The 17,506-nt window shown below is 35.7% G+C and overlaps 1 protein-coding gene across 1 annotated transcript; it reads right to left on the bottom strand.

Moving 5' to 3' along the window:
- Positions 1 to 324: 324 nt before the first annotated feature.
- LOC144447826 (uncharacterized) lies at positions 325 to 11,466 on the bottom strand. The gene is made up of 4 exons (XM_078137931.1): positions 11,251 to 11,466; positions 6,782 to 6,875; positions 4,613 to 4,694; positions 325 to 3,905 (listed from the first exon to the last, which is right to left on the bottom strand). The coding sequence occupies exons 1-4, from the start codon at positions 11,330 to 11,332 to the stop codon at positions 843 to 845; spliced, it is 3,321 nt and encodes a 1,106-aa protein (XP_077994057.1). The 5' UTR covers positions 11,333 to 11,466; the 3' UTR covers positions 325 to 842.
- Between the last annotated feature and the right edge of the window lie 6,040 nt (positions 11,467 to 17,506).

Here is a 17,506-nt window from a genome sequence, read left to right as displayed (position 1 = left end):
AAAATTGTCTTTATTTACAAATCAATAAAACAAATGTTGCATTGAAGATATAACTCTCTAGAACAAAACATGTAAATTATACTTTGAAATGCCATTTTATTCCAACGACAGCTATAGCTTTGTTCACTAAATAAAAGTTTGACAATTGAATATAAAAATATATCACTGTGATACTTCATTGCACTCCATACATATTCAATGAAGTAGTAGCGAAATATGAAAAACTTAAAACAATGCGTCAAGTTCAGAATTAGACTTCCGTATGTATAATTTGAAATCGTACTTGATAGTGAGTGTTTTTATCCACACACACACACACACACACACACACACACATATATATATATATATACACACTAGCTTGTCTGTAATCATTCTCAAATACTCAACTAATTCACATGTAAAACTATAAACGTTACTGGCCACATTTACACATCCTCTGCTCAAGCTTTACACAGGTACTGTGTCTGCTGTATATAAAATTAGTTTGCTTTTCAAAGAAAAACATGTGACCACCCTGAATGAAAACTCTTAAGTTTTAACATGAAACGTAAACTATTAATCAAATCCGATGGCAATAAATAAAGAGAAGACTTAAATTCCTGTGGAACCCCCCTCCCCTACTGATGTACATGGCCATTGGTGCATATCTGTCTTAAAGTTAAAGTCTGATATTTGGGATGTATTTATTTGAGTCTTAACGTTTACCACCACCACTGTGATAATCAAATGTTCCAAGTCACACCGATCCGTTTTACTCCAAAACTATCCTTAGATGCCACAAACCATGAACCAGGGCGCCCTCATTGACCAAACTCTCTCCAGTTACCAAATCCTAATATTTAAGCTGCGTGAGTCTTGGCTCTGCAACATCCTGCAGATATACCACGTGATAACTTGAAGAGAAGGGCGACGATATATAATACCATGATGAAACAATTGACAGCGACCACAATATATACCAATATGATAACAGCAAGTTGACCGTCTGTCAATGTTACATTGGCGAAGTCCAAAAACCCTGCATATGCAACAGTGAAAAGTAAAATCCAAAGTGAAGTTTCCTCTAGGTAATTCTCGAGATCACTGCAATATGGGCGATATCGAAGTTGTAGTTGAAGACAGACTGCAAACACTATAATGACGCTGACAGGCTGGATGACAGAATAAGAGGGCACAGATGCCAACAACACGGCTAGTAACAACTTGCGAAACAAGAAGCCAACATCAACGTATTCAAAACCTACTTTGTAAGGATTGAAAAAACGTCCAAGAAAACTATTGATGTTATCAAAGGCAAGTTGACTATTTTCGGACTTGTCATCAATATGAGAAAGCATCCGTCTCCTTGGTATGTACACTTTCAATAAAATACAAAATATGATTGGCATAAATATACCATATATGGCCAAGGAAAAGGATGACAGTACCAAATACTCCATCCATAAGGTGCTGTAACATGGTACAGTTTGATAGTTATGCATGTAAGACACACCCGTCGCCTTTTCAACCTCACACACAGAGTGCGCCATCAGCGACAATTTTATGATTGGAAAATAGAGAAGACTCAAGATAAAAATGGCTATACCTCCGCACTGGTATGAAAATGTATGAAATGGTTGCCAGTCTTTCTCTTTTGATTTCGGTATGAGTAGACGTCTTTCTTCGCAGGTTGTTCTCTTCATACGAAAATTAAAGACATAATAACCGACAGCTGTGATACCAACCAAACAAAGAATGAAAACAACACTTACTACCGGTAAAACTAACATAACAATCAAGTGGCCCGGTGGTTTAAACAGTTTAGGGGAAACACACGCCATACTAGAAAATTGAAAGCTGAATGCATCCCGTATCAAATACAACACTTTATAAATTTCATCAGGTGCAACGGGGTATGTATGTAAAATAGCTTCAAGTAATTGAATATGGAATACCATTCCATTGATAACCCCCTGTGCATTACTACCAATCCCTGATAGGTTGGTAACGATGACCACAAAGGTAAGTTGAAACCCCCAAAATGGTGTGTACCCAAATACACACAGTATGAGATGTACAACTAAAGCTGCCACTTGCAATGCAGTAGTTGGAATAAATTGATATACAGACTGTTCTTTGACGCGCCAACGTACAATCCAAGCCAGGACGACAACTAAGACTGTTACACTGAAGATGCCAGCAAGAACTTTATACGAACTGTGTTTGTCTTCAAAACAGGGTCTACATGTTTGACTACTGTCGTGATAGTACTCCTCACTAATACAATCCAAACATTTTCGACCTGTGTGATTTTCTCTGCAAACACAGGATTGTTCACATTTCACAACTTCTTTTTTACTCTCCTTGTCAATTTCCAAATAACATTGACACGTACCTTCCACGTTGCATACTGGTTTCTCGACTTTTGAGACAGAACATGGTTCGAACACTGTTGCATTATCCGGTGACTTAGACGGCCAATAGTTTACGTCATACGTCATATTGCTAATGACGTCACGGCCACTGCAAGTACCATGTTCCATACATGGTCTACAACGACCAGCTTCGCCGAAATGGTGTTCATTACAAGTGCAGTGGTCATATGAATAATACGAGGGATCTAATTGGACAATGCATTCTCCTAAGTCTTGTTTCAAAAGACTTACTGCAGGACAAGAAAAATTCCTATTGGCTACAGCAACCATGTTTCCTATATGCACAGAAAACATTCCACCCAGACGTCTATTATAGCTATGCATCTTTGGATTTCTACGGATATCAAACATACGCAAACTTGTGAATTTAATGTATGACCTTGGCACCTCACCACTCAAGTCATTATTGTACAAAATAAAAGTAGTCAAGAATGGCATGTCATCCTTTAGGTTTGGAATTGGACCCGTTAAATTATTATGACTAAAGTCGATGTAGTTTAGATATTCGAAAGAGTACAGTTTTACGTCTATCTCTCCTTGGAGAAGACAACTGGAGACGTTCAACCAGCTAACAAAGGGAGAGTTAGTCAGTAACCACAGAATGGCAGATACGTTGGTTTGTAGAGGATTCTCAGACATATCTAGTAATCTCAGTTGTTTACTTCTGAACGATGTGGTTGGTAGAACATTAAAACTATTATTTTTCAACCTTACTTGGGTAAGATTTGGTAAATGTGTCAAATTTTCGGGCATTTTCCCCTGGAAATTATTAGACGCAATATCAAACCGCGCGAGATTCGTCATATATCCGACAGTTTCTGGAAGAAATCCGCTGAGATTGTTGTTTTCCATGAATATTTCAACAAGATTGGTGTAATTCTGTCCAAAGCTTGAGGGTAATTTCCCATAAAGACCCATTCCTGACATGTGCATTGACCGGAAATGACGTAAATATGTGAGCGACTTAGGGTACCGACTTCGCATTTTCGTATATTCAAAATCAAGAAACCTGAGGAAATCTTTGTTTTCACCCAAACATTCGGGTATAGGACCCGTGACTGACGTCTCGCCAACACTAAGCACGGTTAGGTTGGTCTTCTCACAAAGTTCGACAGGCAGTTCACCATCAATATCGATGTTGGTACTTAGTTGAACAAAACGAAGTGGCATATTTTTTATCAGACTGCCCAGTAGTTTCCCGGAAAGTTGATTAAAGGAGATTGTCAATTTCTCCAGATATGTCATATTAGATTTCAGAAAACGATTAAATTCACCTTTTAGATAATTTGAGTTTACGTTCAATTCTTTCAGAAACTGAAAGCGAGACAAATCAGGTAGTAAACCGTTCAGATTGTTTTTCACAAGTAATATTTTGAAAACGAGGCCCTGATGATTGCAACATACACCATGCCACATACAGTGATCGACAGCTTCGTTTAGCCAGTCATCATTATTTGTCCAATTCGTACCGTTGGTGGCGTGGTATATCTGCGGGAAAGAGAAAAACACTTCCCTGGTTGATTTTCAAAATACAATAATATGATATTTGACAGAGTCAACTGTTTGATACATCAAATATAGAAATTGTCATATTATATTCAAATCATGGGGTAACTTTGACATTAGCGATCGACTCAATATTACACCAATCTCAAGACTTAAAGATGAAATTAATTCTAAACAACTATTCTAAACATTTTAACTAGGTATATCTGTTACGAAAAGGAATGTCAAACAACATAGACCAAGTCAGTATGTATGAATCAAGAGAAGATATGACATTAACTCCAGACTTTTGTAAGAAAGTAATCTGTGCATAAACTTGGTAAAACAGCCAATCACTACACCTTTGTGCGCATATGCGTATGTCGTTTCCCCAAACATCAGTAGTTCAAGTATCTAAACATAATTAATACTTCCTGAACTCCCAGGGGAGCATACAATTCATGTCAGCCTCTATAAGCGCACATGATTAAACTTATGTTATTTTATGAATTAAAATTTCCATTTAGATACCAATGTCTCGGCCACATTGCGACTTTAAGTATGCCCACCTTTTGGAGTCATGATAATTGATCAGACTCCATGGAAACGAACACGAATAACACCAAAGGTAATATTCAGATACAACAACTGCTGGCGTAAACATCATTTTTAATTGACTTGATTAAATATAACATAATAAAGGAAATTACCTCCGATAAAACCCGCTTTTCTAACTGTCGTTGCTGGCAGTGTTCAATCCAAGGTCCGTGTTCACACTCTACGTCACCAAATCTATTTGTGTTTAAAGAGGAGAATTACCGTCCGAGTGAGACAGACAATACCTACATACGATGTGTATATGGATCACACGTAATTTTCCTGAATCTAACGTGACGACAACAAAACGACAAACTGTAGTGTAACAGTTGTGAATTCAAGATTATGTTCACAATATTGAAAGACTGTAACATAGATAAATTAGTGTTATATATGCTATTCCGGTTTCTTATTTTCTTTTAAGTCAAGGTGAGTATACACAGTAATGGTTGCTATCCTTTACTACATATAGTTAAAAGCGTGTTAGGCTGCTTTCACAAAAACTTGTTAGGGGGGGGGAGATTTTAGGGGGGGACTTGAAAATATATGGATAGTGTGTGTGTGTGTGTGGGGGGGGTACCTGAAAAAATGTTATGGGTTGTAGGGGGGGGGGGGGTACCTGCATCATGACTTTTCAAACATGGGAAAATAAGCTTTTAAAATGTTGGTCTTCCTTTTTCAACATCATCAACAACAACAACAACAACAACAACAACAACAACAGCTACAAACAAAGAAACAGTGACATTTCCAAATTGAAAGTGAAAGAACTTGATAAGTACCTTTCCAACTATGAAATTCCAGCTGTGACAGGAATGCACAAAATAGACAAAGTTGAGGCTGTAAGATGCCACTATTATCAATCTAAAGAAAGTGAGAGTGATTTGTCATCTGATGACAGTGACAGTGAGAATGATGATACACCTAGTTCCAACTCTGATGAAGTTGAAGGAGAAATTGGGTCTGATGATGATGATGATGATGACAATGCCATGTTTATATACACAAGATCTGGAAGGCGAGCTACCACTTGGAAATCAAAAATTTAAATAAACACATTCTGAGACTTTGTTTAAAATCCTGCATTCACCTTTGTAATCTAACGTCAAAACCAGTCCAATAATCAGGCTCTTACAAGGTAAATGTATAACCAGGTTCATTAAGATATACAATTACTATGATAATAGGGCCATCTTAATTATCATTACCACTAATATATATCACGTGATTCCTATTCTGTTAGATGAAATGTGGCTGGCATTTTTGAGTCATACGTTTATTTTCTTTTGACAATATATTGAACAAATTTACATCAAACAAGAACGGGATACATGGCAATGCATTTTATTAAGAGTTTTTTCAGTGTTTAATATTTAGACCAATTTGATTTCTTTTAGCACACATTTAGGAAACTGAACTGGAACAATACAGTATAAAACTCTCTTTAGATAACATGTGCATCACAATATTTGCAAATACAACTAAAATGACATTCAACTGATAACACTACTAGTATAATGTACTAATACAATATTGTACAGAAAACAAAGACTCGGTTGGTCTGCTGATCATTTTACAAGAGTTATTCAAAGTGTAATTCATTTACAAGTATATGTTGCTTTTTTGGAAAGGCAATGCACTAGTTAACATAACATTTTGTTTTAACAGGTGTTTGTGTATATATATACACACAATATACAAATTGATTATATATATAATGGACAAAGTTGGTATTAAGTGTATTATGTACAGTTTTGTACTTGGTATGGAATGTTAACGCACAGGAAGAGTATTCCCAAAACAATTTATTCGGGTGGGGAGTACTTTAAAATTTATTCGGGTGGGGGGGGGGATTTGAAATATTTGGAGCTTTGGCAGGGGGGTACTTGAAAAATTTTGGAATGTGGCAGGGAGGGGTACTTGAAAAAAAAAAGGGTTTTACAAAAAATCTCCCGACCCCCCCCCCCAACAAGTTTTTGTGAAAGCAGCCTTATTAGCCATTTAAACCTGACATTGAGGCACGATTTATACGTGCCAGGTTTCGATCCCGTATAATATCAAGGAAACGCATTTATATAAGGACATGGAGTGTGCTAACATTACAATCACACTATTATTAATAACTTCTGAGACATGCTGTCGGTATTAACATTATACCACGATCGATAATGTAATCAAGCGTTCATGCAACTATTTTAACCAAGTTAAAACATAATAAAATCAATTTGAGCCATTTTAACGACCAAATGACATTGTTATATTATAATATATTTATGACTTACCTGTACTTGTGACCAATCAGGCCACGCATCAGTGCTTTGTTATATTTCTGCTGATTGGCTATGGTCAGGTGACTATCATGTGATTCACAACTGACTGGAAGTAAAAATTAGGGATACATTATTATTAGTGTTAACATGATTTGTTTAACACGAGATATTACTGGAGAAGTGGTGGTAGCGCACAGTTTGATTGGGTATTATTTTATTTATTTCACCACAAAATTTCCCCATGCATAAAATATGCATAAAACTTCAGAATAAATCTTTGACTTGATGGCACCAGAAACCCTCATTTCAGTCGTACTTTAATAGTTCAGCTACTGAGTCGTGGAGGTTTACAAAATATGGTGTTTGAGGGCGCTTTGATAACGAAACCTACGACAAACTTGACATGTGCCTTCCTTCCATCAGGAAGCAGTATTATGGGGCGGAGGGCTCTATTATGCGGTCTTTCTATCAGACCATTCACTCTAAAACATTAATCTTTACAATGTATATGTCTGCTCTCTCTTTCCTTTTATCTGTATATTATTTGACTTCTTAGAACCTGGCGATAGTTTGGCTTCAATGAACAGACGTGAGAGTTTAGCTTTCAAGACGATATATCAACTTACTGCAGGTCACGGTGTTGGTTTTCCCGTTATGATATCTAATGTTGCGTGGGTTTTATTTTGACCAACGTTTCACAATAACGAGATTGAGGCTCTCTCTCCCTCCCTCCCCCCCCCTCTCTCTCTCTCTCTCTCTCTCTCTCTCTCTCTCTCTCTCTCTCTCTCTCTCTCTCTCTCTCTCGCTCTCTCTCTCTCTCTCTCTCTCTCTCCCACTTCCACTCTCTCTCTTTCTCACTCACACTCACACACTCTCCCACTCCCTCCCTCCCCCCTCTCTCTCTAGCTCTCTCTCCCTCTCTCTCTCTCCCCACTTCCATTCCCCCTCTCTCTCTCCCTCTCCCTCTCCCACTCACTCTCTCTCGCTCTCTCTCTCTCCCTCCCTCCCCCCTCCCCCCCCCTCTCTCCTCTCTCTCTCTCTCTCTCTCTCTCTCTCTCTCTCTCTCTCTCTCTCTCTCTCTCTCTCTCTCTCTCTCTCTCTCTCTCTCTCTCTCTCTCTCTCTCTCTCTCTCTCTCTCTCTCTGTTATCATTGAAAGCCTTTATAATAGATTACTGGATATATTTCTATCTCCTGATTTTGATTTGTTGAAGCAGGGATCAAACTTTATCAATATCTCCCAAATGTAATATTTTTGTTAGCGAACAATCATGTATGCTCTGAAAATATTGTAAACTGTTTACATACGGACGTCATGCAGATGTACACAGTACCACAACGCCAGGTAATTGGGTTGATTAAAGATTTTTGATTATTTTGTGCATTTTACAACTGTTGAGGTAAAAATGAGGAAAACCTGTGAAAATCTTTAGCACAGAAGAGAGGGAGGGTCAAGTCTTATGCGTTAATTCGGTGACATGCCCCCCCCCCCCCAACACACAACAACATGTATTCCAATTCATGTATTGAGCTGGTGTATTTGCTCAGAGTTAAGAAATTGAATTAATGTCTGAAATATTGAAATATGGTCCTATAATCTGATCGAAAAGGTTACGTCTTATAATACAAAAACAGGCTGACCCCCACCACCATCACTTAATTCTAAAACATGATGACCCCCCCCCCTCATATATAATATTCATTTGACAGGTATTTTATATGTTTTTAAAAAGTTAAATGGCATCATTATATACATGTAGTAAAGGTCAGCCCATCTAATGATAGTATCATTGATAGGGGAGATTTGGAGTTTAAGGCAATATTAGACTATCATGGCAAACATTTCACATCTTTAAAAGACAATATCATCTCAAATTAGAATAGGATGAAAATATTTAAGAAAAGTTTAATACCATTATGACAGTAAAGAGGTTGTTGGTGCATATGATTATTGGTTGAATGCATGGGTGACGTGGGGGGGGGGGGGTGTCCCCGCTTGCAGATCTGCAGTTTTGTGCTTCTATTAAGGCAATGTTCAGGTTATTCATAGCCTTTTAGGTAATATTGCCAAGCTTCGAATAGCTGACGTAAATATAAGTTTTAAATGGGTTTCCCATGTCACATAAAAATTTGCCCGTAACATTGGTATAGGGCATTAATATTGCATGTACAGTAAAGTCACCGGTATGTTAGAGAACTTTAGGTGGTCATATCTAGTGTATAATAGAAACTGGAATCTGATGAGATGTGGTTATTTGTAGTGTCAATAACATGTAGTGTCCAAAGTAGAAAGTGTATTAATCCATTCTGACAAGTTCATACCGAAGAGTAGAACAATTTAGATTAACTTCTTTTATAAACTATCTATGAAGATTATCATTACGAAACCTTCAAGTTCACTTTTGCCCCAGAGTGCAATATAAGTGAAGCACTGATTGTGAAACAGCCAAACATTTACATGACATGTTCTGTAACTAGTGTGGTAGCAGGTAATACATGTATATGTATATGTATAGTTATGTTTGAACTAATAAGTAATATTAAAGAATTCATGTAAGAAACAGGGATAAGAACAAATATTTACATGTACCACATTTCAGACAAGGCTATATGCCATTGTAGAAAAAGGATTTTTTTTCTTCCATCAAAATCCAAATCACAATGACCCCCACTCATCCAAAAATTTCAAAACAGCAACCCCCCCCCCTCCTTACTACCAATTTCAAAAACAGGACGACCCCCTACAAATCCACCCCAGGCCGAAGAAACTGGCCGGTCCCTTAGTTGTAGTAGTATTGGTTTCCAACTTTGTCTCAACATTTGCTACAACTAGTAACAGACATTGTCGAAGTTACTCTAAAACTTAATAATATCTGCAGTAAACACCAGGGTGCACGCACTTTAGTGGTTGCCTTGTCTGGAAATACTAGTCCCATGTATTTTTGAATGATATAGCTTATACAACAGTAAGTAGTTCTACTTTAAAGATGAGCATTTTTCCATAGTTATAATTTGCAGGTATTTACATGGACTCATTCAAAACACAAAATTGATGAGTATATATCTCTGAGAAGAAAGCAATACTTTGTCAAGGAAAGGCAGAAAAATCCTTGCACAGTGTTGTCTATTCATTCAGGCAAACCCACTGACTGCTTGTCAGTATCCAAATGTGATAAGATCATAAACATTGCAAGTAATTTACTGTACACTTCGACAAGTGAAGTAAACTTGTATATAACTTTGAAACCAATACTACTTCAACATCTATGTAAACATTATCGTTTTTCGGCTGTAATATTATACAGAAACACTGGTCTTTGATTCACATGTCCTAGGTCCCTTAAACCTGTGCTCTGTATGTTGTAGACACTTATTCAATAACTGCGTGCCAAGAAATGCCAACCATTACATATCTTGTGATTAATTTGGGTTGATATTTATAAGTTTATTCGTGCTTTGAAATTTGATAGGCTAGGGAATAACATAGTAGTTATATATAACGCATGTATTTTCGTCGCAGATTGTTCCCTAGTCTAGAATTCTAAACTGATACATTATTGCGTTTTAAAATCTTCATTACTAATACCATGGTATTAGTAATTAAGTTTTTAAAACGTAATACTGTACCATTTTAGAATTCTAGACTAATTGTTCCCCTTTTCATACTAAGTGTAACCAAAGGCTGTCCCATAAGTAGAAATATACACATAATTGAGAATTTGATTAAAACTTCCCCATTCTACTCAGGTTAATACTAGATGAAATGTAGGCCTACACCAGAAAATTAACAGAAGTCACCTTCGTGAAATATTACAAAATATATTTTCAGTCAAAGTATTTCCCCCAAAACATGAGTCATAAGATGTACAGTGTACTGATGTACACATTGTCATCAAATATTCAAAACTTACACATACAACGAAAGAAAAATATACCAAAAGTAGTTTGTGTTCTTAGATACCAATATACTGTTGTATTGAAATTCTTATTTAGTAACAATTTTATCTTATACATGTATGTTACATGTACAATATAGAAAACAATTTACATGGGATGGTTGGGTGTATTTGCGTCGGGATGGGGGGGGGGGGGGTTCCCGGAGGTCAGGGGTTGGGGGGGGGGGGTTTCATTTTTGTAATATGGGCCTTTACTGAAGTAACTTTGGCTTTAGTCATCAGAACGGGTGGGGGTAGATGATCAAAGTTAATGATAACTGAACCCTAAGATTTGTTCCGAACAATGAACCGACATATATTTTTAAATATATCATTTCTTAGTATAAGTTAGTAGACAACCCCAAAGGTATATTATAGTAATATCATGTTACCACGTTTTAACCATACTGTTTTTGGCAAATATCATCTGCTTTTTATACTTGTTGTAATTACTCACTAACAGCGTGCTTTGTTATCGTTAAATTCTAAAGTAAGCTTACTATTCATGACTTAGCTTAGCGATTATAAACAGAAGGACAAGAACGTACCGCTTAATAGCCAGCATCCAAACATTAGCATATATGGGTATGTTGACATCACAGAGCTTATCATCCTGTCAGTTGCTGTCATCTGTACCCTAGAGCTGGTAAAACAGGATATGGTTACTAACAAGAAACTGAAGTGAAACCAGCTCCGATCCGAATCACTGGAAAACGGATGTGTAATGCTTGTGACGTGCTTCAAAGTATTATATAAAAGGAAAGTAGATATAATACATAAGATGGCTGCCTCTCTCTGAAGCCCACACGCATATATTAACAGTTCCGGGAAATTCCCTTATTCATATCATACATGTATATACTTGCTTAGTTCTCAATTGTTGTAATTACTTTGCTTTTACAGAATATTATAACACCATATTTATTCTACATTCTAAAATCATACTAAAAGTTCATATTCATAAAAAAAATTATTACGCCTAATGTCAGACCAACAATACAGTTTATATATGTGTACTTTTATATTCTATTCAGTATAACTATGACCTTATACCGCTACAAAACAGCCGTAAAACAGCACTAGGTATACTGGAGTATTATTTTTTGATTGTACAGCCAACAATATATTTATTGAAAATTGTTAAAATACCAATAATTAGACATTGTACTTGTTAACTAGAGGTTGATTTTATCCATAAGATGTACAATAATAACAGGTTGAAATCATGATCGCCATTTAGCACACTATATGATTTTATGATGAAAATGAATGTGATTATATATATTTAACCATATCATTAGTACAGCTACACAAATAAGTTTACCCCTAGGAGAGATTATATGCTGTTCAGAGTGTATCCTTTTAAATGTCATAATGTCGAACAAATCAGTTAAAACAATTCCTGTTACAATTAGTACGGCTTTAAAGTTATAGGTATTCTAATACAGAAACTGTAAACTGAAAATATTCAGTTAATAATAATACCGATGACGTCATCTATACATATGGCGTCAACATCTAAAAGTATTAGCTTTTGAAATGATGACTCATAAAGAGCTCGGTCGTGTTGGGAATGAAGTAGCAGACTGCTGGGGGAAACCCCATGATGTCACGTCTGACTGACTACATGTATGGATGACCCCGGGTCAAAGGCCGGGTATTATTATACCACCCGACAAGCCGATCAGCTTTATGGGAAAGTGTGAACAGAACCTCATTGACAAAGAATAAACGACCGACTATCTGAATGCCGTGTTTGAAATGACAGATTACTGCATGTTTTATGTTATCTAATGATGTTATGCTCGAAGTATGTACCAAATTATATTGAATTTGAAATATGCATTTGAAGATATAGCCTAATTACTGAAAATCGTTAATTATGCAAATGAGTCATTAAAATCAAAACTATATTATCAAACTTGATATGGTACATGGAATTTGTTACCATCAATGTATGTACCAAATTATATTAAATTTGAAGGGTTCATTCTTAAAATATAGTCTGTTTAATTATGTAAATGGCTCATAAAAACTAAGTGTTACCGAAATTATCGATTATCGAAATTTATTACCAATGAACTTTTTTTTTATCATCAATGTATATCAAATTATATTGAATTTGAAATGTGCAGTAAGATATAGCCTAATTACCAACAACTATTATGTAAATAGCTCATCCATATTCATGGTATAATTAAACAACACCTAATCAGTTCTAGCCATTACCCCACAGGGGGCTTGAAGTTGGCCACATTTATTTACAAATTGCTGCTTTTTTGTTCATCGTTTACATTCTTTTCTTACAAAAAATGAGTTTTTTGTTTGTTTATTGTTTTAGTTCTTTGTAAAAGTGTCCGGCTATACTGAAAAAGTGTCCGCTAAGGCTGCTTTCACAAAAACTTGTTAGGGGGGGGGGGGGGGTCGGGAGAATTTAGGGGGGGGGGAGACTTAAAAATATATGGATAGTGTGTGTGTGTGTGGGGGGGGTACCTGAAAAAATGTTATGGGGTGTAGGGGGGGTACCTGAAAATAAATTGACATCATGACTTTTCAAACATGGGAAAATAAGCTTTTAAAACGTTGGTCTTCCTTTTTCAACAACAACAACAACAACAACAACAACAACAACAACAACAAAAACAGCGGCTACAAACAACAGTTGCTCACAAGTTAGTAAAATGAAAAACAAAAAGTCAAATTTTAATTTTCTTTTAATAAACTGTTAATGTAATGATAAATTGAAATGGGCGAATTGAGTGGTACAGATTGTTTTACCAGTGTCTTTCATGTACACTACTAATCTACTGAAATTTGGTTCATTTAATGTGTGAAATTACCTTTACACTGTACTGAAAATATTCTTTGTGACATGACTGTGTTTTGGTTTGTGGTTATCACAATGATATGTAACTTTTTCATGTAAATTCTTACTAGTATTAAATGACAGACAAATATGACAGACAACATTTTACATTTGCAGCTCTTGGAAGTTAAAAAAAAAAGAGAGTTGGAAAAGGTTCATCTCAGCCTGCCATCAAAATGTAAAAGATGCACCTGCACTAAAACATACTTGACAAGTATCAAAAACTTCTGTGCAAGGTACTTTTTCATCCTATAGATATGACTATAATTTTCAACACAAACTTTTAAATACACATTCTAAATATTTCCTAAAATTAGCATATTGGCAACGTCTGCTACATGTGAAACAGAAGACAATATCTCACAAGCTGAGTTAACAGAGAAAAAGTAAAATAAGTTTTTTGCACATACTTTTCAACTTTGCATGAATATACTATTACTTGTAAATATAAAGATAAATAAATAAACTTTGACACTATATGGATGTATTCTCAACACCATTAACAAGAGAGGATGGTAGTATAAGACCACCAGATGACTTCCAACCCCGTGCACAACTAAAACACCTGTATAGTAAAGGGTTAGTGTCAACTTGAAGTAAAAATGTTGAGAAACTTGACGAATTGAGCAAGAAACTGTGTGTCAAGAAAGAGATATAAGGGAGCAATCCTTCATTTAGAACAACAGAGAACACTTGCCTCTACGAGGGAAAGAAAAAGAATGAAAGAAAGGGAGCAACATGCTGAAATAAATTTGATGAATATGACTGGGATGCGCTTGTCAGAAACGGTGACATTTCCAAATTGCACAAATGCACAAAATAGACAAAGTTGAGGCTGTAAGATGCCACTATTATCAATCTAAAGAAAGTGAGAGTGATTTGTCATCTGATGACAGTGACAGTGAGAATGATGATACAGCTAGTTCCAACTCTGATGAAGTTGAAGGAGAAATTGGGTCTGATGATGATGATGATGATAATGACAATGCCATGTTTATATACACAAGATCTGGAAGGAGAGCTACCACTTGGAAATCAAAAATTTAAATAAACACATTCTGAGACTTTGTTTAAAATCCTGCATTCACCTTTGTAATCTAACGTCAAAACCAGTCCAATAATCAGGCTCTTACAAGGTAAATGTATAACCAGGTTCATTAAGATATATAATTACTATGATAATAAGGCCATCTTAATTATCATTACCACTAATATATATCACTTGATTCCTATTCTGTTAGATGAAATGTAGCTGGCATTTTTGAGTCATACATTTATTTTCTTTTGACATTATATTGAACTAATTTACATCAAACAAGAACGGGATACATGGCAATGCATTTTATTAAGAGTTTTTTCAGTGTTATTTAGACCAATTTGATTTCTTTTAGCACACATTTAGGAAACTGAACTGGAACAATACAGTATAAAACTCTCTTTAGATAACATGTGCATCACAATATTTGCAAATACAACTAAAATGACATTCAACTGTAACACTACTAGTATAATGTACTACAACAATATTGAACAGAAAACAAAGACTCAGTTGGTCTGCTGATCATTTTACAAGAGTTATTCCAAGTGTAATTAATTTACAAGTATATGTTGTTTTTTGGAAAGGCAATGCACTGGTTAACATAACATTTTTTTAAACTGGTGTTTGTGTATATATATACACACAATATATAAATTGATTATACATATAATGGACAAAGTTGGTATTAAGTGTATTATGTACAGTTTTGTTCTTGGTATGGAATGTTAACGCACAGGAAGAGTATTCCAAAAAAAAAATTATTCGGGTAGGGGGTACTTGAAAATGTATTCGGGTAGGGGGGGGGGGGGGGTACTTGAGATATTTGGGGCTTTTGCAGGGAGGGGGGGGGGGGTACTTGAAAAATTTTGGAATATGGTAGGGGGGTACTTGAAAAAAAAATTAGTGTTTTACAAAAAATCTCACGACCCCCCCCCCCCCCCCCCCCTAACAAGTTTTTGTGAAAGCAGCCTAAATGTAATTAAAAACACAGTTGAAACAATGGGGAAGAGTCAGAAAGGAGTACAACTTCTGTTATGTACATCAAAAGAAATGCCACAATAATATTACTATATAAACTTCAATAAGCCTCAAATATATATAAAATAAGCAGATATATTGTAGCCACTTTAGGTATTAACTGAGAGGTTGTGTTTATAATCATCGTCTGATTTCTATATACAGTGATGTCAAACATGATTAAAGGGGAACAAGCTGTGTTGATACGTTTTTTGGGGAGATGTATTTAAAAGTCACAATACTCATAGTATTCTACTTGTACTTACTGAAGCACACGTAACTACCAGTTGTAATTGACATATGTCAAACCTGATATAAAGATATTTTAACTATCTGATGATGTAATTTTTGATACATACCAAATACATTGAGGAATCCATACTTGGCAAACAACTGTTCTAACAATGCCAGAAGACAATTATAATGTCATAGAAGACATGCATCAACATTAATATTATACTAGAATAGTTTAATCAAGGTTTTATGTAAGTATTTTCAGGCGAGTAAAAGTTTAACAGTTCTAAATTCAGCGTGTGCCACTTTAAGATAACTATCATTTATGATCCTTGTTAGCCTAGTTATTTGATATTCTTTGTGTTACATGTACATGAAGTTGTTAGTCTCGTTATTTGATATTCTGTCTTTGTGTTACATGTACATGAAGTTGTTAGTCTAGTTATCTGATATTCTGTCTTTGTGTTACATGTTACTCGTGATCAATCAATATGCCTTTCCTAAATTTGCCATGGTGGCGCTATACTTCCTGTCTGTGTGTGCCTTAAGGGTATACATAGTATAGGTTACTTGGTTAATCGTACATGTAGAACCTAGAGTACTGCTGCTTTCCTCTAATACGAAAAACTTCCCTGAGCTGGTAACACTTCTACAGAATACCAAGGGACAAAGCTCTTTAAGAAACAGTACTATAAGGTGATGATATCCCCAATTTGAGCGAGGGCGCTGTATTCTCAATTTTCTATTTGCGGTTAGGAATGGCCTATTGATATGTTACTGTAATTCACAACAACAAAAACAAACAAAAAGCCTAATATAAAGTGCACAGCTCCCACGTAGAATTATATATTTAACGTGATAGGTTGAGTTATTACTGTATATTGACACAATGAATATTAAATTGAAGTAGGTAACAGATGCTGTACACGCTGTCCTGTATTTACCAATCGTAATCAACCTATTAACATGTTAAATACATCACATTTGCAAAAGCCTTGTCTGTAAAAGGACGTTAAATTTGGAATATCTCGGTAATATTTGGCATTGTTCGCGTCAAGACCTGATCATAGATCAAGTCCAATCGAAGACGAGTATCGTTTGAAAGGTAGCATTACTTTATACTTTGCTTTATGGAATTAACCAGACATGCGTATGCAATAGTAGAACCTAAATATTGATAAACACTTGTAATCAATATTTAGGTTCTGCCATTACATATGTATACCTGGTTAATTCCATGAAGCAAAGTGTGCCCATGACAAGGCCCTACGTGTACACTGGACAATGACTAAAGAACATACTTCAATTTGTTTCTGTTTTTTTCTGGCAATAGCATGTTATGCTTGTGAATGAAATAACTCCACAACTCAAATGTTACAAACTGCCTTTATTCCCCGGAGTGGCATTTTCTTATAACATATTAAAACAGGCATGTGAGATAAAATTACCTGTAAGCAATTGTTTCAACTGTAAAATTCAACGCACTGTCACTACGTTGTTACCAACCACTTATATGGGGAATCACACTCACTTGGCTAGCATTAGAGGCACTCACTCAGGAATCAATGCACATTGACCAACAGGATGCTTGTAGATAGATTTATTTCACCGCTTAGCGGCGGTCAGAGAGAGAGAGTAACTTTACACA

Source organism: Glandiceps talaboti, chromosome 16 (genome assembly GCF_964340395.1).
Source record: "Glandiceps talaboti chromosome 16, keGlaTala1.1, whole genome shotgun sequence".
NCBI lineage: Eukaryota > Metazoa > Hemichordata > Enteropneusta > Spengelidae > Glandiceps > Glandiceps talaboti.
Note: the sequence above shows the minus strand (reverse complement) of the source record. Positions and strands in the feature narration are given on the sequence as shown.

Coding starts and splice junctions, on each gene's coding strand:
- LOC144447826 (XM_078137931.1), bottom strand. CDS start 11,332: ATGACAGCAACTGACAGGATGATAAGCTCTGTGATGTCAACATACCCA. Junction 6,876..11,250: donor TGGATGCTGGCTATTAAGCG/GTACGTTCTTGT, acceptor TTTTACTTCCAG/TCAGTTGTGAATCACATGAT. Junction 3,906..4,612: donor AAAAGCGGGTTTTATCGGAG/GTAATTTCCTTT, acceptor TCTTTCCCGCAG/ATATACCACGCCACCAACGG.